General features: G+C 42.1%; 1 protein-coding gene across 3 annotated transcripts in view; it reads right to left on the minus strand.

The window, feature by feature from the left end:
• Positions 1-23068, minus strand: part of LOC118397653 (CUB and sushi domain-containing protein 3-like) — a 660396-nt gene that overhangs the window by 360106 nt on the left and 277222 nt on the right. For 2 of the 3 annotated variants that reach the window (XM_052470056.1, XM_052470055.1), the window contains exon 1: positions 19148-19283. Coding sequence is in view for 1 of the 3 variants with exons in the window: in XM_052470057.1 (XP_052326017.1) it covers positions 19148-19355 (208 nt within the window). In the remaining 2 variants the exon portion in view is untranslated. Of the gene's footprint in view, positions 1-19147; positions 19356-23068 lie in introns of those variants that run through there. The other variant, XM_052470057.1, reaches the window with a different exon arrangement.

The raw sequence follows: 23068 nt of genomic DNA on the forward strand, positions 1-23068 counted from the left end.
GGTTGAAAAACGAGTTTTAATGACTCCAACCTAAGTGTATGAAAACTTCCGACTTAAACTGTACATGTAGAGCTGCACTGGTAGGGGATTACATTTACATTACATTTAAGTCATTTAGCAGACGCTCTTATCCAGAGCGACTTACAAATTGGTGCATACACCTTATGACAACCAGTGGAACAGCCACTTGCATCTAAATCTTGTTGGGGGGGGGTGAGAAGGGGGGTGAGAAGGATTACTTACCCTTACTTACCCTATCCTAGGTATTCCTTGAAGAGGTGGGGTTTCAGGTGTCTCCGGAAGGTGGTGATTGACTCCGCTGTCCTGGCGTCGTGAGGGAGTTTGTTCCACCATTGGGGGGCCAGAGCAGCGAACAGTTTTGACTGGGCTGAGCGGGAACTGTACTTCCTCAGTGGTAGGGAGGCGAGCAGGCCAGAGGTGGATGAACGCAGTGTCCTTGTTTGGGTGTAGGGCCTGATCAGAGCCTGGAGGTACTGAGGTGCCGTTCCCCTCACAGCTCCGTAGGCGAGCACCATGGTCTTGTAGCGGATGCGAGCTTCAACTGGAAGCCAGTGGAGAGAGCGGAGGAGCGGGGTGACGTGAGAGAACTTGGATAAACAACATGTTCACCGATGGTTCATCAGCATGACCATTCACATGTTCCTTTCTCAAAGACCAGGCAGCTGGCATCTCAACCTGGCCTAAGCCTCTATCATATTTCATTCAATCAAAATATAATTTGAACTTTAATTTAAGAAGTTACAGCAAGATTGTTTTGGGGCATGTCTGTGCATGTGTGTGTGTGTGTGTGTGTGTGTTTGCACGTGCTTGTATAGGTGTGTGTATGTGTGTTTGTCTATAATATGTGTATGCGTGTGTGTGTACATGTATGTGTGTGTATGTGTGTGTGTGTGTGTGTATGTGTGTGTGTGTGTGTGTGTGTGTGTGTGTGTGTGTGTGCGCGTGTGTGTGTGTGCGTGTGCGTGTGTGTACATGTATGTGTGTGTATGTGTGTGTGTGCGTGTGTGTGTGTGCGTGTGCGTGTGCGTGTGTGCGTGTACAAGGGTGTTTGGTGGGTGTTTTGTTATGGCTGTGTGAGCTGGCGGCAGAGACAGATATTTGCATGATGAATGGCAGGTCTGGGTAAATCCCAGTAGATGTAAATTAAACAAAGCTCCTTTACTTCCAATATTTGCCAAGCCCATTCACTTTGATCTTTGCACAGTGTGTAATAGCTTGTATTTTGGCAGGTTTCAATTTGGCTTGGTTTTTGTGCATCAGTAATAAACCCTGGTATTTGGGTAAAGACTTTTCATTGTTGACTGCGGCGGGTGGAGTGGGCACAGTGTCTGGGCAGAAAAGAGGCGTGTAAGAGGAATTCTAAACAGAATTCTAATCATGTTTCTTTATTCAGTCCCAAGTAAAGCCGCCTTGAGATTTGAATAATGGGTAAGTTTTACCATCATGTTTATTGCTTGTCATTAACATGTGTTTCTTTTTAACGTCTATTGTTGTTATAATTGTAATAGAATGCAGATTGCTGTACAGTTTTATGTTGATGATTTATGGAGATCACACTGCCTTTCAAAGGGAGAAAAGTGCCTTTGATCTTTACATAATGTATGGGCATACAAAGCATTTGCATTGTACAGTATATTGCTCTGAGTGATCTATTGTCTTCAAACTCTTATTAATATGCTGTATAATCATGATATTGACCAATTTAAATTCAATTATGCATTTAATTATGCTCCAGTTTTACAGATACACATGATGTGGTTTATACCGTACTGTATATTTGCCATGGTAATTAATGACAATGAATTCCGGTGACAAAGTTCTATTGTTTGTTCACCAGCTACATGGATGTGATGTTGTGCAGTTGATTGCCTTTACTGTAGGTCATAAGAGAGACATGTTGTATTCCGACTCAGTATATGACCCAGATGCAGACACAGGAGGTGGATAGTACGAAACCCTGAATATTTATTAGAATAAAGGGGCAGGCAAAAGGCAAGTCGAGGGCAGGCAGAGGAGGACGATCAGCTGTCCGTCCTGTCTCCCTGTAGCGCTGTCTTAGGCGTCTCACAGTACGGACATTGCAATTTATTGCCCAGGCCACATCTGCAGTCCTCATGCCTCCCTGCAGCATGCCTAAGGCACATTCACGCAGATGAGCAGGGACCCTGGGCATTTTTCTTTTGGTGTTTTTCAGAGTCAGTAGAAAGGCCTCTTTCACGTCCTAAGTTTTCATAACTGAGACCTTAATTGCCTACCGTCTGTAAGCTGTTAGTGTCTTAACGACCATTCCACATGTGCATGTTCAATAATTGTTTAAGGTTCATTGAACAAGCATGGGAAACAGTGTTTAAACCCTTTACAATGAAGATCTGTGAAGTTATTTGGATTCTTACGAATTATGTTTGAAAGACACGGTCCTGAAAAAGGGACGTTTAGTTTTTTTGCTGAGTTTATATGTAGCTTAAGAAACATTGTCAATGAAATCAATAATTTGCCAGTAACAGATGACATGCATATTCTGACTAGCTCTGAAACTCACTTAGATAATACATTTGATGATACAGTGGTAGCAATACAAGGTTATAACTTTTATAGAAAAGATAGAAATGCCAATGGTGGAGGTGTTGCTGTTTATATTCAGAACCACATTCCTGTAAAGATTAGAGAGGATCTCATATCAAATACTGTTGAAGTAATATGGCTACAGATTCATCTGCCTCACCTAAAGCCCATTCTGATGGAAAGCTGCTATAGACCAAGTGCTGACAGTCAGTATGTGGATGACGTGTGAAATGCTTGATAATGTGTGTGATACTAAAAGAGAGGTATATTTTCTGAGTGATTTAAATATTGACTGGCTTTCAACAAGCTGCCCACTCAAGAAAAAGCTTCAAACTGTAACCAGTGCCTGCATCGGGTTATCAGTCAACCTACCAGGGTAGTTACAAACAGCACAGGAATGACATCATTAACATGTATTGAACTTTACAAATGCTCCAGAAATTTGCTTGAAAGCAGTATCCAAATCCATTGGATGCGGTGATCACATAATAGTAGCCATATCTAGGAAAACCAAAGTTCCAAAGGCTAGGCCTAATATAGTGTATAAGAGGTCATACAATACGTTTTGTAGTGATTCCTATGTTATTGATGTAAAGAATATCTGTTGGTCCATGGTGTATAATGAGGACAAACAGACACGGCAATTGACACATTTATGCAATTGCTTATTCCAGTTGCTAATAAGCATGCACCCATTAAGAAAATCACTGTAAAAACGGTTCAATCCCCGTGAATTGATGAGAAATTGAAAATGTGTATGGTTGAGAGGGATGATGCAAAAGGAATGGCAAATAAGTCTGGCTGCACAACCGATTGGCAAACTTATTGCAGATTGAGAAATCATGTGACCAAACTTGTTAGGGTTTTCTTCCGTCGAAAGAGAGGAGGACCAAAATGCAGCATGGTTATCTTCATACATCTTTAATAAAGATAGTAACGAACAATAACAAAACGTGAAAAACCAAAACAGCCCTATCTGGCGCAAACAAACACAGAGACAGGAACAATCACCCACGAAACACTCAAAGAATATGGCTGCCTAAATATGGTTCCCAATCAGAGACAATGATAAACACCTGCCTCTGATTGAGAACCACTCCAGGCAACCATAGACTTTTCTGGACAACTATACTACACCACAATCCCATAACCTACAAATAAACCCTAGACAAAACACATAAATAACCCATGTCACACCCTGGCCTGACCAAAAAAATAAAGAAAACACAAAATACTAAGACCAGGGCGTGACAAAACTGAATAAAGAGAAGAAGAAACTATTCTATGAAACCAAGATAAAGGAAATAAAGAATTATAGTAAAAATCTTGGGAGCACCTTAAATGAAACCTGGTAAAAAAAGGCAAACTCAGCTCCATCATTTATTGAAACAGATGGCTCATTCATCACAAAACCAACTGATATTGCCAACTAATTTAATGATTTTTTCATTGGCAAGATTTGCAAATTTAGGCGCAACATGACAACAACAAATGCTGCCACTACACATCCAAGTATATCTGACCAAATTATGAAAGACAAGCATTGTAATTTAAAATTCTGTAAAGTTAGTGTGGAAGAGGTGAAAAAAAGTATTGTTGTCTATCAACAACGACAAGCCACCAGGGTCTGACAACTTGGATGGAAAATTACTGAGGATAATAGCAGACAATATTGCCACTCCTATTAGCCACATCTTCAATTTTTTTAATTTTTTAATTTTTTTTTAACCTTTATTTAACCAGGCAAGTTAGATGGAAAATTACTGAGGATAATAGCAGACGATATTGCCACTCCTATTAGCCACATGTTCAATTATTATTATTATTATTTTTTAATTTTACCTTTATTTAACCAGGCAAGTCAGTTAAGAACATATTCTTATTTTCAATGATGGCCTGGGAACAGTGGGTTAACTGCCTGTTCAGGGGCAGAATGACAGATTTGTACCTTGTCAGCTCGGGGGTTTGAACTCGCAACCTTCCGGTTACTAGTCGAACGCTCTAACCACTAGGCTACGCTGCCGCCCCGACTATGAAGTGTGTGCCCTCAGTAGGGTTGCACATTTTGGGGAATATTCAGAGGTGGAAACATTCGGTGGGAATTAACGGGAATATATGGGAATTAACGGAAATATATGCAAATTAATAGTAATACCATTTAAATGTAGATGTTTTAAGATGTCACTTTATTGGAACTAATGTGCCTGAACCATGAAAAACAGCCCCATACCACTATTTCTACTCCACCAAACTTTACAGTTGGCAATATGCATACGGGCGGGTAGAGTTCTCTTGGCATCCGCCAAACATTCATCACTCCAGAGAACGCATTACCACCACTCCAGCCAACGCTTGGCATTGCGCATGGTGATCTTAGGCTTGTGTGCAGCTGCTCAGCCATGGAATCACATTTCATGACACTCCCGACGAAAAGTTAGTGCGCTGACATTGCTTCCAGTGGCAGTTTGGAACTCGGTAGTGAGTGTTGAAACCAAAGACAGCCGATTTTGACACATTAAGCGCTACAGCACTCTGCGGTCCCATTCTGCCGGCTTGTGTGGCCTACCCCTTCGCAGCTGAACCATTGTTGCTCCTAGATGTTTCCACATCACAATAACAGCACTTACAGTAGACCGGGGTAGCTCTGCCAGGGCAGAAATGTGACAAATTGACTTGTTGGAAAGGTGGCATCCTATGACGGTGCCACGTTGATAGTCACTCAGAGGTCACTCCAGTAAGGCCATTCTACTGCCAGTGGCTGTATATGGAGATTGCATTGCTTTGTGCTCGATTGTATACATCTGTCAGCACCAGTTGTGACTGAAATAGCCGAATCCACTAATTTTGTATATATAGTGTAGTTTGGTGATCAAGAATATGAACCTTTACTTTGCAACCTCACCAGCAATTAGGCATCAACCAACAATTACTAGCATAGGCCTACTGGTCTTTTGGTATGTCCAAATTGCTGGAAATGTATAATTAATTTATGAAGCTTTAATTTGGAATTTGTTGTCCAAATATATTATTAGGCCAAATAGGCTCAAAATGTGTATACAAAATCATCAAAAGGGCTGTTTGGTAGCCTCAAAAAATAGACAAAGATTTGTAGTTGAGTCATTGCCTGTATAGATTTTTGTGTGTGTGTGTTACTCAACTCGACTTGACTTGCTGATAGAATGCACGACTTTCTACTTGGCACTCGATATGAGACTTGGCCCTTGATACTCGAGACTTGCTTGTGACTCAAATAATGGTGACTTGCTCCCACCTCTTGGCTAGGCAGCACTCAATCACATTCAATATTGATCTGAAAATACATGATCGAACCCCCCTCTCTTCCCCCTCTTTCTACACTCCTCCCACTCTTTCTCCTCTCTCCCCCTCCTTCTCCTCTCCCTCCGTCTCCTCTCCCTCCATCTCCTCTCCCTCCGTCTCCTCTCCTCTCCCCCTGTCCTCCACCCATTGCAGACGACATCATGACATTTTGTGCCTGGTCCCATCAGGACACTGCCTGCTCTAATGTTCAGAGGGCTCGCCTGGGAGCCAGACAGACAGCCGAGCCCTCGTGCCTAGCAGCCATTTCAATTCACCACTGCGCTCTGAGCCTCAACCAATAACTCTCATGTGGTTCCAAATGAAATTCATTCCCCAAGCCGAGCAGCCGTGTCGCGTGCCGCCGGCCCACCCGCCGCCTGCCCGCCTGCCGCTTGTAGGCACAGAAGTAAGAGAAGGAAGTTGATGTTATTATTATTTAAGGAGGAGCTGCACATGCTTGTGGCTATTCAATACTCTCTCACAAACTGAGGGACAAATATGACCAAAAATGACTGGAAATCAGGTTCATTTTCTGTGCTGCTGGTTTGGAATGAGAGTGTGGGGACAGTAATGACGCGATGATAGGGTGGATGACACAATTCTCGTTTGCCTTAATCATCCACTGCTAAAAGATGAGCTTCTGAGGAGCCATGTAAATCGTTGTGGCTGTGAATTTCCATGGAGCCTGTAGTTGTTTGAAACAGTGCCTTCATAAAGTATTCATACCCTTGACTTATTTCACATCTTGTTGTGTTACAGCCAGAATTTAGAATTGATTAAATATATGTTTTTTTCTCACCCATCTACACACAATACCCCATAATGACAAAGTGGAAACATGTTTTCAGAAATGTTTGCAAATTTAGTGAAAATGAAATGCAGAAATGTCTCATTTACATAAGTGTTTACACCCCTGAGTCAATCATTTGTAGAAGCACCTTTGGCAGCAATTACAGCTGTACAGAGTCTTTCTGGGTAAGTCTTTAAGAGCTTTCAACACCTGGATTGTGCAACATTTGCCCATTATTATTTTCAAAACTATTGAAGCTCTGTCTAATTGGTTGTTTATCATTGCTTGACAACCATTGCCAAGTCTTGAGATAGATTTTCAACTAGAGTTAAGTCGCTCAGGAACATTCACTGTCTTCTAAGTAACTCCAGTGTAGATTTGCCTTGTATTTTTGGTTATTGTCCTGCTGAAAGGTGATTTCATCTCACAGTGTGTGGTGAAAAGCAGACTGGTCCAGGTTTTCCTGTGCTTAGCTCCATTCCGTTTCTTTTTTATTCTGAAACATTCCCCAGTCCATAACGATTACAAGCATACCCATAACAGTCCCTCACTATGATTGATAATATGGAGAGTGGTACTCAGTTATATGTTGTATTGGATTTGCCCCGAACATATCACTTTGTGTTCAGGACAAAAAAAATGTATTGCTATGCCTAATTTTTGGGCAGAGTTACTTTACATATCAAACAAGATGCATGTTTAGGAATATTTTTTATTCTATATAGGCTTCCTTCTTTTCACTCTGTCAATTAGGTTAGTATTGTGGAGTAACTAAACGTTGTTGATCCATCCTCAGTTTTCTCCTATCACAGGAGAAAATTAAATAGTACACGCAAAACACCAGTCTCAAAGTCAACAGTGAAGAGGCGACTCCGGGATGCTGGCCTTCTAGGCAGAGTTCCTCTGTCCAGTGTGTGTTCTTTTGTCCATCTTCATCTTTTATTTTTATTGGCCAGTCTGAGATATGGCTTTTTCTTTGCAACTCTGCCTAGAAGGCCAGCATCCCGGAGTCGCCTCTTCACTGTTGATGTTGAGACTGGTGTTTTGCGGGTACTATTTAATGAAGCTGCCAGTTGAGGACTTGTGAGGCATCTGTTTCTCAAACTAGACACTCTAATGTACTTGTCCTCTTGTTCAGTTGTGAACCGGGGCCTGCCACTACTCTTTCTATTCTGGTTAGAGCCAATTTGCGCTGTTCTGTAAAGGGAGTAGTACACAGCGTTGTATGAGATCTTCAGTTTCTTGGCAATTTCTCGCATGGAATAGCCTTAATTTCTAAGAACAAGAATAGACTGACAGGTTTCAGACGAAGGTTTCTGGCCATTTTGAGCCTGTAATCGAACCCACAAATGCTGATGCTCCAGATACTCAACTAGTCTAAAGAAGGACAGCTTTATTGCTTCTTTAATCAGTACAAGAATGTACAGCTGTGCTAACACAATTGCAAAAGGGTTTTCTAACGAACAATTAGTCTTTTAAAATGATAAACTTGGATTAGCTTACACATCGTGCCGTTACACTATCGTGCCGTTACACTATTATCACACACAGAGTGAGTCCGTGCAACTTATTATGTGACTTGTTAAGCAAGTGTTTACTCCTGAACTTTTTTAGTATTCAAAGGGATTGAATACTTAGACTCAAGACATTTCAGCTTTTCAGTTTTAATTCAGTTGTAAACATTTAGAATAACATAATTCCACTATGACATTATTGTGTGTAGGCCAAGGACAAAAGAAATATCAAAATTTAATACATTTTAAATACAGGCTGTAACACAACAAAATGTGGAAAATGTCAAGGGGTGTGAATACTTTCTGAAGGCACTGTATCTCACTACTGCAACAGTCTAACCACAATAATCACAACTGCTAGCATGACCATGACAATCCCTAGCGAATCTAGTGATGATGAACAAAAATAGGTTTTGTTAGTTAAGCTTATTTTCTCCCTTAATAGATGAACATGTGGTTTAGAAATGTCAAGGATCGAGCAGTATGTTGTATGCTGTTGAGCTACAAGCCACAAACTGCCTGCCTGTTGGTGATAAATCTGGTGTCATGTATGAAATGGATTTCCTAGCTCTTCCTGAGTCCACTTGGACTGAAATGAGTGGTGGAGTCAGGGTGGGACAAGACAACATCTAGTAGCCTGGGGGCTGATCACTGACAACATGTAGGCTAGGTAGGTGTACTCTGGACTGGGAAAAACTGTACCCTTCTCCCACGACCAACCGGCCTGACTCACAGAATAACACCCACACTTTCCAAAACAGAACAATTTCACTTTGTCCCAAATAATACACATTGTTCAACAGGGCTAGAGAATGACAACCCACCCCCTATTACTGCATAGTTGGTTGGTAGCTTGCAAGAAAGGCATGTCACTGTACTTGTGCATGTGACATTAAAACTCTAAACTTAAACCACCTCTCAACTAAAGAAAGACATGTAAAGAGTATTTGTAGCATTGTGACAATTGGGCTCATGGAGCTACTGATGGAGACTGGGACTACATCTACAATAGCACTATGTTCCCTATAAAGTACACTACTGTTGACCAGAGCCCATAGGTTAGTGCACTACGGGGGGAATAGGGTTACATTTGGGAAACAGCCTTGGTCCTGCTGAAGACCCCTTAAAAATCCCCAAATTCAATTTTTCAGGCTAAATGTGAGTTCCTCTTACAGCCTAAATGCCCCTCCTTCCATTAACCCACAGCTCTATCTTGATTGTCTTGGCATTCCGTTTTAGAACAATGACATGGAATTCCAGAATCCACCCTATTGAATCAATGAACGCTGTTGGAAAATATATTTATGTCCCAAATGGCACTCTATTCCCTGTGCAGTGCACTACTTTTGACCAGGGCCTACAGTGCTCTGGTCAAATGTAGTGTGCTATATAGGGAATATGGTGCCATTTAGGATTCAGACATAGCCTACTGCAACAGAACGTTGGATTTGCATAGATGCCAGATGTGCTACATGCAATAATTTCCATTCACACACCAGTTTCCTGCAGATTAGCATGCATATGTTTTGAATACAGTTGGCACTCTGTCTGCTTCAATGTACTGTAAGATAGTCTAGTTGTCATGTGGTTGAGAAAAGGAGATGGTTTGGTTTGGCAGGCCGTAGGTAATGTGGGATATGGCTTGAGCCAGATGAACCTATAGGTGGCTAAAACCGGATCTGGATCCATATGAATGGATTAATCTGCCAACGTGAATATGATATTGTTTGAGTCAGAATAGCCTAGATGTTTTTAATCTGTAATCCATGTTGCATGAGTCTGACTCCCACATATATCAAGTGACATATAAATAGGATGAATAAGATTACATGGTCAGGGGAGACCTGTATCATAAAGCATATCAGAGTAGGAGTGCTGATCCCGGATCAGGTCTACCCCTGGCCATGTAATCATATTCATTCATCAAGGAAAATGTGATCCTCGATCATCACGCCTACCCTGGCTTGGTCTGGGTCTAGGAAGGACAGGGAGATCCAGAGATCCAGTGTTTCTTGCCAGCTTGGCTCCCCAGTCCCTCTGTCCTTCTGACCCCCCGGCCCACTTGACAGTTCTCTGGTTGTCTGCCACCTCCACTTTAGCCTCCCCTCCCCTCCTCTCCACCGTGATGCCTGAAGGCTGCACAGCCACTGATAAATGTCTCTGGCTTTAGCCATCCCCACCAATTGACTGTCACAACTTTGAGCATTGAGCAGTGTCTGTACTTTCTTCTTTCTTACTAGCTTTTTGGATAGAGGTAAACTTTAATGGATTTCCAGTCTGCCACGGTTGGAAATTGTGTGTGTGTGTGTGTGTGTGTGTGTGTGTGTGTGTGTGTGTGTGTGTGTGTGTGTGTGTGTGTGTGTGTGTGTGTGTGTGTGTGTGTGTGTGTGTGTGTGTGTGTGTGTGTGTGTGTGTGCACGTACGTACGTGGTTGTGTGTGACAGGCAGAGAGGGAGTATTTGTGTGTACTTAGTATCTATTGCATGATAGTGTGCGTTCACATACATGTGTGTATGACAGTGTGTGCATGTACTCTGTACTTATTGTCTGTGCATGTGTGTGTTACGTCCAGTGTGTGTGTGTGTACTGCGTGTGTCACATCCAGGGTGTGAGTGTGTGTATGTGTGGGGCTTTCTACATTACTCTTGGCTCGATCCCGGCAAAGGTCAGAGCCCAGTCACTTCCTGCTTCAAGATGCTGTCTACTGCCCTAGTAGGTTTCCCAGAAGTGCACGTTGAGGAGCGTGCCAGCCAGTAGAATTGGTTAGAAAGTGGAACGCATAACATTAGACCTGATAGATACTCAAGCCACAAGGCCTTTCTGCGTTGTCTTAAGGCCCACCGCCATATTAAACAGAAACTACACCAACTACACTATACCTTGAGTGTACAAAACTCAATATTAGGAAGGTGTTCTTAATGTTTTGTGCACTCAGTGTACATGACATGAGTGCTCTGTTTGGTGTATACGAGGAGCTCTGTTTGGTGTATACGAGGAGCTCTGTTTGGTGTATACGAGGAGCTCTGTTTGGTGTATACGAAGAGCTCTGTTTGGTGTATAAGAGGAGACCTGTTTGGTTTATAACAGGAGCTCTGTTTGGTGTATACGAGGAACTCTGTTTGGTGTATAAGAGGAGATCTGTTTGGTTTATAACAGGAGCTCTGTTTGGTGTATAAGAGGAGCTCTGTTTGGTGTATAAGAGGAGTTATGTTTGGTGTATAAGAGGAGTTATTTTTGGTGTATAAGAGGAGTTATTTTTGGTGTATAAGAGGAGCTCTGTTTGGTGTATAAGAGGAGTTTTATTTTCTTTTTTTATTTTACCTTTATTTAACCAGGCAAGTCAGTTAAGAACATATTCTTATTTTCAATGACGGCCTGGGAACAGTGGGTTAAGGGGCAGAACGACAGCTCGGGGGTTTGAACTCGCAACCTTCCGGTTACTAGTCCAACGCTCTAACCACTAGGCTACGCTGCCGCCCCAAAGTAACATGTCTGACGATAGGATATCTTGCACTTTTATTGAGCAGTTTAATTTATCACTTTTATCTAACACTTTTATTTATCACTGTTATTTATCACTTTTATCTAACACTTATTTATCACTTTTATTTCTCACTTTTATCTAACACTTTTATTTATCACTTTTATTTCTCACTTTTATTTCTCACTTTTATTTCTCACTTTTATCTAGCACTTTTATTTCTCACTTTTATTTCTCACTTTTATCTAACACTTTTATTTATCACTGTTATTTATCACTTTTATTTCTCACTTTTATCTAACACTTTTATTTATCACTTTTATTTATCACTTTTATCTAGCACTTTTATTTCTCACCTTTATCAAACACTTTTATTTCTCACTTTTATTTCTCACTTTTATCTAGCACTTTTATTTCTCACTTTTATTTCTCACTTTTATCTAACACTTTTATTTATCACTGTTATTTATCACTTTTATTTATCACTTTTATTTATCACTTTTATCTAGCACTTTTATTTCTCACCTTTATCAAACACTTTTATTTCTCACTTTTATCTAACACTTTTATTTAGCACTTTTATTCATCACTTTTATATATCACTTTTATTTATCACTTTTGCTTAGCACTTTTATCTATAACTTTTGTTTAGCACTTTATCTAGCATTCTTATCTAGCACTTTTATCTCACTCGGTAACAATGGTTAAAACTATGGCAGTGCCACATATATGTGTTATGTGACATGTACGACATTTCTGTTTGTCTTCATATATTCATATAATAATACTCCTGTCATATGTCAATTAAAGTGACTTGTCACAGTGACAGGGAGACTTATTTTCAGTAGATGCATTAATCAAACCTGCAGCCCTGGTGTTGCCAGCACCCTGTTCTAAAGCACTGAGGTGTGGAACCCTGTTTGCATAATGATAAGTAAAACTGTGTACAGTGCATTCTACAAACAAACTAAACAAAGCAGAGAGGGGTCAGTTAGCCCCTAGACAACAATAACAACCCTAAGCCAAGTGTTGTGTCGTCTGCCATCTTCTAACCAAACAAAAGGTCTCATTCCTGGGTGGTCATATCTGTTTGTTGTGCCAGGCATCTTTGCCAGGCGTGCTTATAGCACTTAGTGGGAAATCACCTAGTGTTTGTTGAAATGGTGGGCTAATTGTCTTTAGCCTGCTGGGTCTGTCTTTAGCCTGCTGGGGGTTGCTTTGACATGGTACTCTGACACTCTGACAGGCAGCCGAAAAGAAATGTGTAAGTGTATGTGTGTGTGTGTGTGTGTGTGTGTGTGTGTGTGTGTGTGTGTGTGTGTGTGTGTGTGTGTGTGTGTGTGTGTGTGTGTGTGTGTGTGTGTGTGTGTGTGTGTGTGTGTGTGTGTGTCCTACACTGTTATACTGACAGCAGAGGCACATGGAAGGCATTCAAATGTAACTTATTTAGTTATTTCACAGCCGGCACCCCCTCTCTCTCTCTCTTTTCCTCTCTCTCATTTTCAGAGGCTTGGAGGAAAAGGCCACGGTTAATTATGCTCCCCTCTTAGTGGCAGCCAAGCATGGTGGATGCTGAGGGGCTCTCTGCTGTGCCCACAGACAGACAGACAGACAGACAGACAGACAGACAGACAGACAGACAGACAGACAGACAGACAGACAGACAGACAGACAGACAGACAGACAGACAGACAGACAGACTCTCTCCTAAGGGGCCTGAACTACTGAAATCAGTCCCAATTTCAGAAGACCTGGTTTCCCCTTTTTTATTTCCACGTTTAGCCTAACTTCTGTCAAGGGTCAGCTTTAACCTAATACAGAAAAAGCTCTCACACTGTAGAGGTGAAAGAGATTGCCAAATGTGCGTCAAGTGAGTGGAAAGTGTGTTTATGTGTGTGTGTGTGTGTGTGTGTGTGTGTGTGTGTGTGTGTGTGTGTGTGTGTGTGTGTGTGTGTGTGTGTGTGTGTGTGTGTGTGTGTGTGTGTGTGTGTGTGTGTGTGTGTGTGTGTGTGTGTGTGTGTGTGTGTGTACACATGTGTGTGCATGCTTGTGAGTGGGAATGCACACTGGCTGCATGTTTGATCTAGGAGGAGCAAGACAGGTGACAGATACACAGCCTCCACAATCTATCAAACCTGCCAACATCATTTACAAGCATTTTGTTACACCGGCAATAATGTTGGCTAAATATGTGTATAATTATGACCAATAAAATGTGATGTGAGATGATAGTTGGTGTGTGCATGACCATTTACATTACTCTTCTTCTTCTTTTCTAAATCCAGAAGAGGGCTTATTTAGCCAAACTCCTGAGACTGTGGCCTTGTACCAAATGGCACTCTATTGCCTATATATTTTACTAATGGACCCTGGTCGAAATAGTGCACTATTTAGGGAATAGGGAGCCATTCGGGACACGCCCACAGTCTCAGGAGTTTGGCAAAAGAAGCCCTCTTCTGGTCATGTCTGTATGCTGCCTGTTATTCATACAGATCTTTCAGCATGATCCCTGGACCCCAGGGTGCATAATCTCTGAGGGGGTATCAAAAATGTCTTCTTAAGTTGGCATAATGCAATAGGTTGAAATGCACTAGTATCATCACCATGCTAAAACAACTAAAAAAACTAACTATTAGTCATCAGCAAGATAGATAATATTAATTGTTTGGCTGAAATATAGCGATGAATCCTGCCATCCAATCTAAGCAGTGTGTGTGTGATAGTCACTATACAACCTCAGTAAACTGCCAACTATACTCTACGGTACACAGTGCCCAATATGAGTGTCAGTAATAACACACTTGCTTCCCAACAATCATCCAGCGTGGTTGCTCACTAGAAAGGGAGATGGGTCCATTATTTTGAGGATGGAAATAAGAGATAGTTATGCTTTTCCCTCAATACAGACAGGACAGCAGCCATACAGTCTGAGTGTGACAATGGCTACTTCAGTACTGAGCCAGACTACAGTAGAGTGGGACAGTGTTGGGCCTGGCTGTCTGAGTGCAATCAGCCATCACTCAGTATGGAGCAGCAGCATTAGGCTTTCTCTCATCTCCAGATCTACTATCTAGGACAGCGCAAAGAGGCTGCCTTTAGACCCATGACCTCTCCAGTACCAGACCCATGGCCCCTCCAGTACCAGACCCACGGCCCCTCCAGTACCAGACCCATGGCCCCTCCAGTACCAGACCCATGGCCCCTCCAGTACCAGACCCATGGCCCCTCCAGTACCAGATCTATGGCCCCTCCAGTACCAGACCCACGGTCCTCCAGTACCAGACCCATGGCCCCTCCTGTACCAGATCTATGGCCCCTCCAGTACCAGACCCACGGCCCCACCAGTACCAGACCCACGGCCCCTCCAGTACCAGACCTATGGCCCCTCCAGTACCAGACCCACGGTCCCTCCAGTACCATATCTATGGCCCCTCCAGTACCAGACCCATGGCCCCTCCAGTACCAGATCTATGGCCCCTCCAGTACCAGACCAACGGCTCCACCAGTACCAGACCCACGGCCCCTCCAGTACCAGATCTATGGCCCCTCCAATACCAGACCCACGGTCCCTCCAGTACCAGACCCATGGCCCCTCCAGTATCAGATCTATGGCCCCTCCAGTACCAGACCCACGGTCCCTCCAGTACCAGACCCATGGCCCCTCCAGTACCAGATCTATGGCCCCTCCAGTACCAGACCCACGACCCCTCCAGTACCAGACCTATGGCCCCTCCAGTACCAGACCCACGACCCCTCCAGTACCAGACCCACGACCCCTCCAGTACCAGACCTATGGCCCCTCCAGTACCAGACCCACAGTCCCTCCAGTACCAGACCCATGGAGCCATACTAGAGTGGAGCAGAGCTGGGCCTGGCTGCCTGAGAGCCATCAGCCTTCCCTCAGTGGAGGGTAGAAGGAGCATGTGTCTCTTTGTCAGCCCAGATCCACTGAGTCAGAGCTCAGGAGAAGAGAAGACAGAACCCTTCAGGAGCCATCAGTGGAGCTCAACATTACACTCATCTATGTGTCAGTGTGGAAGACAGGGGTATAGATACAAAGCAATCCTAGCATTGATATTATGTCTATCTCTCTGTCTCTCTTGCAGTCTCTCTCTCTCTCTCTCTCTCTCTCTCTCTCTGTCTCTCTGCCCTCTCTCTCTCTCTCTCTCTCTCTGCCTATCTCTCTCTGCCTCTCTCTCTCTCTCTGAATGCACAACTTGAAGCCCCTGAGACTAGAATGAGAGCACAAAATTGATATTTTGGATTATATTTGAAGTCTGCATAGGAAGTGTGCTAGCGGGCTACTGTGGAGAGGGTTGTACTGAAAATAGATAGCATTAATCAGCGGAATCTGATATCTGACAAACAAATCAAGGGAGGGAGAGTCTGAGTGGATGGAACAAGATCTTATCTAACAAAGGAAAGGAAAAATATATTTTGCCTGGAGTAGTGAGCCGACTTTGTCAGTGATGTGTAAACAAAGTGATAACATACTGGGGGCGTCCCAAACGCCACCCTATTCTCTATATAGTGCACTCCTTTTGACCTGGGCCTATAGGACTCTGATCAAAAGTAGTGCCCTATACGGGAATCGGATGTCATTTGGGGACGCAGTCACACATTCTAGAACAAAAGTTTATCATTGCTCTACCTATCCGGTTCCAGTCACCATGAAAAGCTGTTATGGCTTCCACTGTTCTCTCTGCTTTGTGAAGGTTTAGGAATAAATATGGCTAAAACATAATCAAACTTTCATAGCCGCAATAACTCTACAGCCACACTCACTCAGGCTTTGCTTTATGTCTGTTCTGCATCACCGGAGGCTTGATAAAAATAGCAATTACAGGTGTTTGTTGAAATATCACATTCCATATCCAATTGAAATAGTACACTATTAGCATCTTCAAGGGTTACCCAATTAAACGATCAATAAACTGCATAATTCAACTGATTAAAAAAGGGGAATGCTTGAAATGAGAAAACCTACCATTTCACTGTTGTTTGTGCTCTTTTCTTCATAAAAGGTCAAAGGTGATTTAAAGTGGACACAACTACTGGACTTTTCTCAAGGAGGTTTGTGAAGACATACTTAGAGAGAAAACTATGTTGCTCCAGTTGAATGAATCAACCAGCTGCTGTTTTCTAACTTCTCTAAGAAACATCTAATTTCCCATTCAAACAATGCACATGTGCAACTGTGAAAACTGGCATAAACACATTAAAACAATGAAAACAAGGTATACTGGGATACCATGAGACTTCCAATTAAGGGAGATACATTTGCCTGTACAAGCCTGGTTTCAAGGACAACATAATCTAACAAGATAATGGAACTATGGTTTCCTGCTTATTTGAGCCAAAATGCTCTACATTTCCTCCAAAGAGCTGTTTCTCTACAAATTAGCAAGGATGCCTGGTCACAAATAGAGATACTGACAATCATCAATGTGAGAAGTGTACTCCAGCCTTCACAAATCAGAGATACTACAGGGACAAAACAGCAAACGAGAAGAGGGACCACAGAATGACATGATATGCACGAGTAGGACATACAAAGTCATTCAAAACATAAGACACAAAAAGGCATTAACAGCCCAATATTATCCCCCTATTGTGTCTGCCTTTTTGGTTTCCTTCTATTATCTAATTCTCTTGATGGTGCCAGACCAGAGCACTAACAACCAGACAGCGACAGTGATTGGCTTAGTTTATGGAGTTGGTTGTGTGTTTTCTGGGTACAGACAGACAGGGCCACATGTGAACAGAATAAGACAAAACGTTGACTCTGATTCTACTTCTACACAGTTGGAGGCCAGGGAAGGAGGGAAAAATAAGATGGGTGGATGGAGGATAAGATAGAGGGGGGAGAGAGAGAGGAAGAGAGGGATGGAGGGGGCAAACAGCTTCAGTTGACACAGAACTCACCCCACTACAAGGTCAGGTAGCTAGCTACCAGTGTGCAAAACACTGAATAGTAAACCACATACTGAAACAACAATACACACATTTAGGCTAAGCAGGATCCAAATGCCAAAGGGATTTGAATATGAACTATGGCACTGATGTGGTCTGATGTGTGTTTTGGAGTGGTGTGGAGAGTTCGAAGTCATGTCTCAGTCTGTCAAGTGGGCCCAGTCCCAAATCAAAGATAGAGAGGGCAATGCATAGATGCATTACCAGAAATGCATATGAATATCAATTTGTTCAGTGTCATTTGAAAGACTTCCTCTTGACGACGTCTCCCAATCAAAGATTATCAACACTATCAACACCAAAAAGTAAACAAGTCGACCCATTGTTGATCTTCTACATAAATAAACAATGGGTCATATCCTGTCCCCTATGTTCGTCAAGGAAGGAAGAGGATTTAGTAAGTAAATAAAAACAGTATGTATCAAGCATCTAAGAGTAAGAGTGCTGATCTAGGGTCAGATCCCCCAATGTATTCTTATTCATTCTGATCTAAATGGCAAAACTGATCCTAAATCAGTACTCCTACTCTATAATGCTTGACACATACATGAACGGCACCAGGTCACCAGTATCTATCTATCTACCCCATACACTAGAAAACATATGGTCAAACATATCCCAGACAAACTATGATGGCTGTCTATTAGCAAACTGTACCAATATTCAGATCCCTACTCAAATACATCGTTGCTATTAAGATAATTGGTATCGATACATCCGACAACCAATAATCTCATATGATCATAAATCATTATTGACATATCGGTAAGAACTAGGATGCAAAACATTATGGTGAGAATTAGGAATATGTTGCTCTCCTCTTGTCATTTTCTTCCATTTCATGTAAGATGAAAAAGATGAAGACATAAGCAATGAAAAAGAGCTGTTTGTCTCTCCCCTAAATACAGCAAGTCTTATCCGTCTGGTTCCTGTCGTCAGTGGCGGAATAGAGAAGGGAATCGATAGACTCATTTTACAGCAATCAATAGAACTCTGAGCTAAAATATTGTTATGACGAGCACATTAGAAAAATATTACACACTTCCAAAATGACTAATGATTATGTCAATATCTCATAAAACATACAATACGAAACACCCGGCACCAACACACGCATACACAATTGTCAGTACGCTTAGCCAAACAAGTTCAATGTCCAGTGTAGACAATTGGTGGCAACGTGACTATTTCATTGCAGGTGTACGGTAATGGCTTTCCTCAGATGTTATACATTGAAAGTAGGTCTCTACTTATGACCCCTAATCACTTACATGAATTCATTTTTATTTTATTTACCCTTCATTTAACTAGGCAATTCACTTAGGAACAAATTCTTATTTGCAATGACGGCCTAGATCAGTGATTTACATTTGCAGTCACTGACTACCAAGCACAACAAAACAACAAATTACCATTTTGAAGTGAAGAATTGAAACAATGACCAGAAAACACAGAGAGAAGCGTAGCAGTAAATAGCAGTAAACTCACCATATTGTAGGAGGCTCAGACCCTTCCACTTCCAAGTAGTCATATTTTTCCTCCGTCTGGAAGTCTGTAAAAATGATGGAGATGGTGTCTCCAGGATCAGCTAGTATGGTCCACGTACAGTCCGCACTATTGTAATATTCACTCGGGAAATTGGGACTTGAAATGATGCCACTTGAACCCCTCAGAGTATCACCACATGTGTCCTCAGCTGTCAATCAAACGGAAAGACTTCTGTTAGGAATCGGGCTTTGCTCCACATGTAAGTAGTATACAGCAGAAAATAACAGCTGAACCCTCTTTTTTGTTTGGTTTTGGTTGATTTTTGACTGAGGCAACGTCATATGTATGTGTCTTTGTATATATTTACATACATACAACCATGTTACCACATACAGTACAAATTTTGTAAATCCAGCCCATTTCTTGATTAAGATTTTAATTCATAGTATTGCCACAGCTTTTGTATGCCACACATGATATCTTACAGTAGATGGTCTTTCTGTTTTTTCTCCCATTCCTTTTTTTTTACAGTTTTGAAGCAGAAATGGGATATAACTGGAATTTGAGTTGCCGCCTTTCATTATTCCAGCATAAATAGGAGTCAAATGAAGGCTCACTTCAAGGCCTCCTAGAGTCTATTCATCAGGTTTTAGTGCTGAGACACTCATAGCCTCTCTCTCATCTTTGTCATGACTATTAATTGACTCCATATATACATGGGTTCTTGGAATCAAAAAGGTCCCAGCTGTATTTCCCAGCAGACTCGGAGCTCTGCTCTTGTCTTATTTATCCTTTTTTTTTATATCAAGGACTTCCAATTTCATTTGAACGAAGTTTGGATCATAATTTTTTTAACAGGATTCAGATTAGTTTTTTTCTTGTTGTTTTGGAAATGTTTGGATACATAATGTACAGATAAAGACACATGGACTGGTCTGCACAGACGTTATAAATTATAGACATATAATTTATACAGTAAGGCAAACCTATAACATACATATAGATCCACATATGCATGCATGCACATGGTACGTGACCGTGTGTATGGATGTATAGTGAAGGTACAAAGCGATGCTCATTGGAGAATCCCTTTTATCCAGGACTCAAACATCATTTTGGGGGAACAGGAATACATACATAGAAACATTGAGGAAAAAGACATTGGCATGTGAGATGCAAGGAGTTTACATGCCAATGTTTTATTCAAACAATCTACAGTAGGGTCAAATATATACACATTGAAAAACATATCTCATCCACACACACTCATGCTCGTACATGCACATACTCACAACCAATAACGCACAGACACCGTCACATGCACACATGAAACATACAATCAAGTGCACGTAAAGGAGGTCACGCTGCTCGCTTAGCAAGTACCATTTCCTCCCGATTTGGGCCAATATCTGGCGCAAACTCGGGACCTCTGCCTTGCAGGTACACATGACCGCCCTCCTGAAGCACCTTACCAATCGGCACCATGAGAAAAGCTAGCTATTGGCTGGCGAAAGTGAGAACACTTCAGGCTACACACGCATACGCACGAACGTACACACACACACACACACACACAGTCTCAGTGATCGGGCCATTCTCTATCTCTCCTTTGCAATTATACATGTGTTTATCCTGGAGATTCAGAGGTGATTAGATTACACACTCTGATAGCCAGGGGAAAGTCAAACCTTTAATAACAATCCCTTTATCAATACCATCAGTAATACAAACACCATTATAATGTCACTGAGCATGTGAGTGACAGGCTCATCAGGCCTCAATTAGAGGGAACGTAGCAAAAGCACAGAGAAGAGGTTATATAGAGCAGAGAATAATATAGGCCTAGTCAATGACATTCTCTATAATAGTACACTCAATGACATTCTCTATAATACTACAGTCACTTCCTGATCTGCTGACTTTCTCAGTATCCATGAAGCCAAGTTTTCTTGGAAAACATTCCTCAGTATAATATAACCCTGGTTGTCTTGGAAAACAATTGTCATATTTCCTTGGTCAGATTGCAGTGTGATTCTTGGAAACAACATTTTGATCAAAGTTTTGATCAAAGTTACCGGCCGAAGAGAACCCTTATTGTATGCACAGTACCGGTAACATCTGACGCTATCCCCATCAAAGACTAAGAGCTAAGAGCTAAGAGCTAAGATGGCGCCAAAGAACATGGCTGACGTTTTAATTTTCTCAACCAATTGTGCAATTTTGTTATTTTTTGTGTAAGTTATTTTTTAACTTATTGTGTACATAATGGTGCTGCAGCCGTCTCTTATGACCGAAAAGAACTTCTGGACATCAGGAAAGCGATTACTCACTGCAGACTGGAAGACATTTTTTCCTTTAACTAGTCCGACGAGAAGGATCTCCTGCTTTCACTGGAACAGGCCCAGATCCTTGTCATTTGCGTGAAGAAAAGATGCCAGGGATCCTTCTGAGAATTCAGAGGCGAGCGAGTAAACTCCCACTGCCTTCCATTCTTCTTTTTTTTTTTTGTATTTTACCTTTATTTAACTAGGCAAGTCAATTAAGAACAAATTCTTATTTTCAATTACGGCCTAGGAACAGTGGGTTAACTGCCTGTTCAGGGGCAGAACGACAGATTCGTACCTTGTCAGCTCGGGGGTTTGAACTTGCAACCTTCCAGTTACTAGTCCAACGCTCTAACCACTAGGCTACCCTGCCGCCCCAGGCTAACGTGCAATTGATGACCTACTATTAAGATTATCCTACCAACGGGACATTAAAAACTGTAACATCTTACTTTTCATAAAGACGTGGCTGAATGAAGAAACTGACAATTTAGAGCTCACGGGATATTCCATTCACTGGCAGAACCGAGATGCTACCACTGGTAAGACAGCTGGTGCGCCATGTCTCGAGGTATTGCTCGCATGAGGTAGAGTACCTTATGATAAGCTGTTGACAACACTATCTACCAAGAGAGTTCTCATCTGTATTATTCGTAGCCGTCTATTTACCACCACAAACACGAAAATACTCACCCAGAAGTGGCACCCCTAGTGGCCGGCGCCCCTAATGCAAGCAAGCTTAAAACAGTTTTACCACATTTTTACCTGCATCTCACATGTGCAACCAGGGGAAAAAATCCTAGTCCGCCTTTACTCCCACACACATAGATGCATACAAAACTCTCCCCCGCCATCCATTTGGAAAATCTGACCAAAATTCTACCCTCCAAATTCCTAAAACAGAAAGTACCAGTGACTCACTCAATACGGAAGTGGTCAGATGACGCAGATGCTTCACTACAGGACTGTTTTGACTGGAATATGTTCGGGATTCATCCAATGGCATTGAGAAATAGACCACCTCAGTCATCGGCTTCATCAATAAGTGCATTGATGACATCGTCCCCACAGTGACTGTACGTACATATCCCAATCAGAAGCCATGGATTACAGGCAACATCCGCATCGAGCTTAAGGCTAGAGTTGCCACTTTCAAGGAACGGGAGACTAATCCGGACGCTTATAAGAAATCCCGCTATGCCCTCAGACGAACCATCAAACAAGCAAAGCGTCAATACAGGATTAAGATTGAATCTTACTACACTGGCTCTGACGCTCGTCGGATATGGCAGTGCTTAAAAACTATTACAGACTAAAAATTGAAACCTAGACGCGAGCTGCCCAGTGACGTGAGCCATCCAGATGAGCTAAATGCCTTTCACGCTCGCTTCGAGGCAAGCAACACTGAAGCATACATGAGAGCAACAACTGTTCTGGATGACTGTGTGATAACGGTCTCGGTAGCCAATGCGAAAAAACCTTTAAACAGGCCAACAATCACAAAGCCGCCGTGTACTCAAAGCATGCGCTGACCAACTGTAATGTGTCTTCACTGACATTTTCATCCTCTCCCTGACCGAGTCGGTAATATCTACTT

Source organism: Oncorhynchus keta, chromosome 19, assembly GCF_023373465.1.
Source record: "Oncorhynchus keta strain PuntledgeMale-10-30-2019 chromosome 19, Oket_V2, whole genome shotgun sequence".
NCBI classification, from domain to species: domain Eukaryota; kingdom Metazoa; phylum Chordata; class Actinopteri; order Salmoniformes; family Salmonidae; genus Oncorhynchus; species Oncorhynchus keta.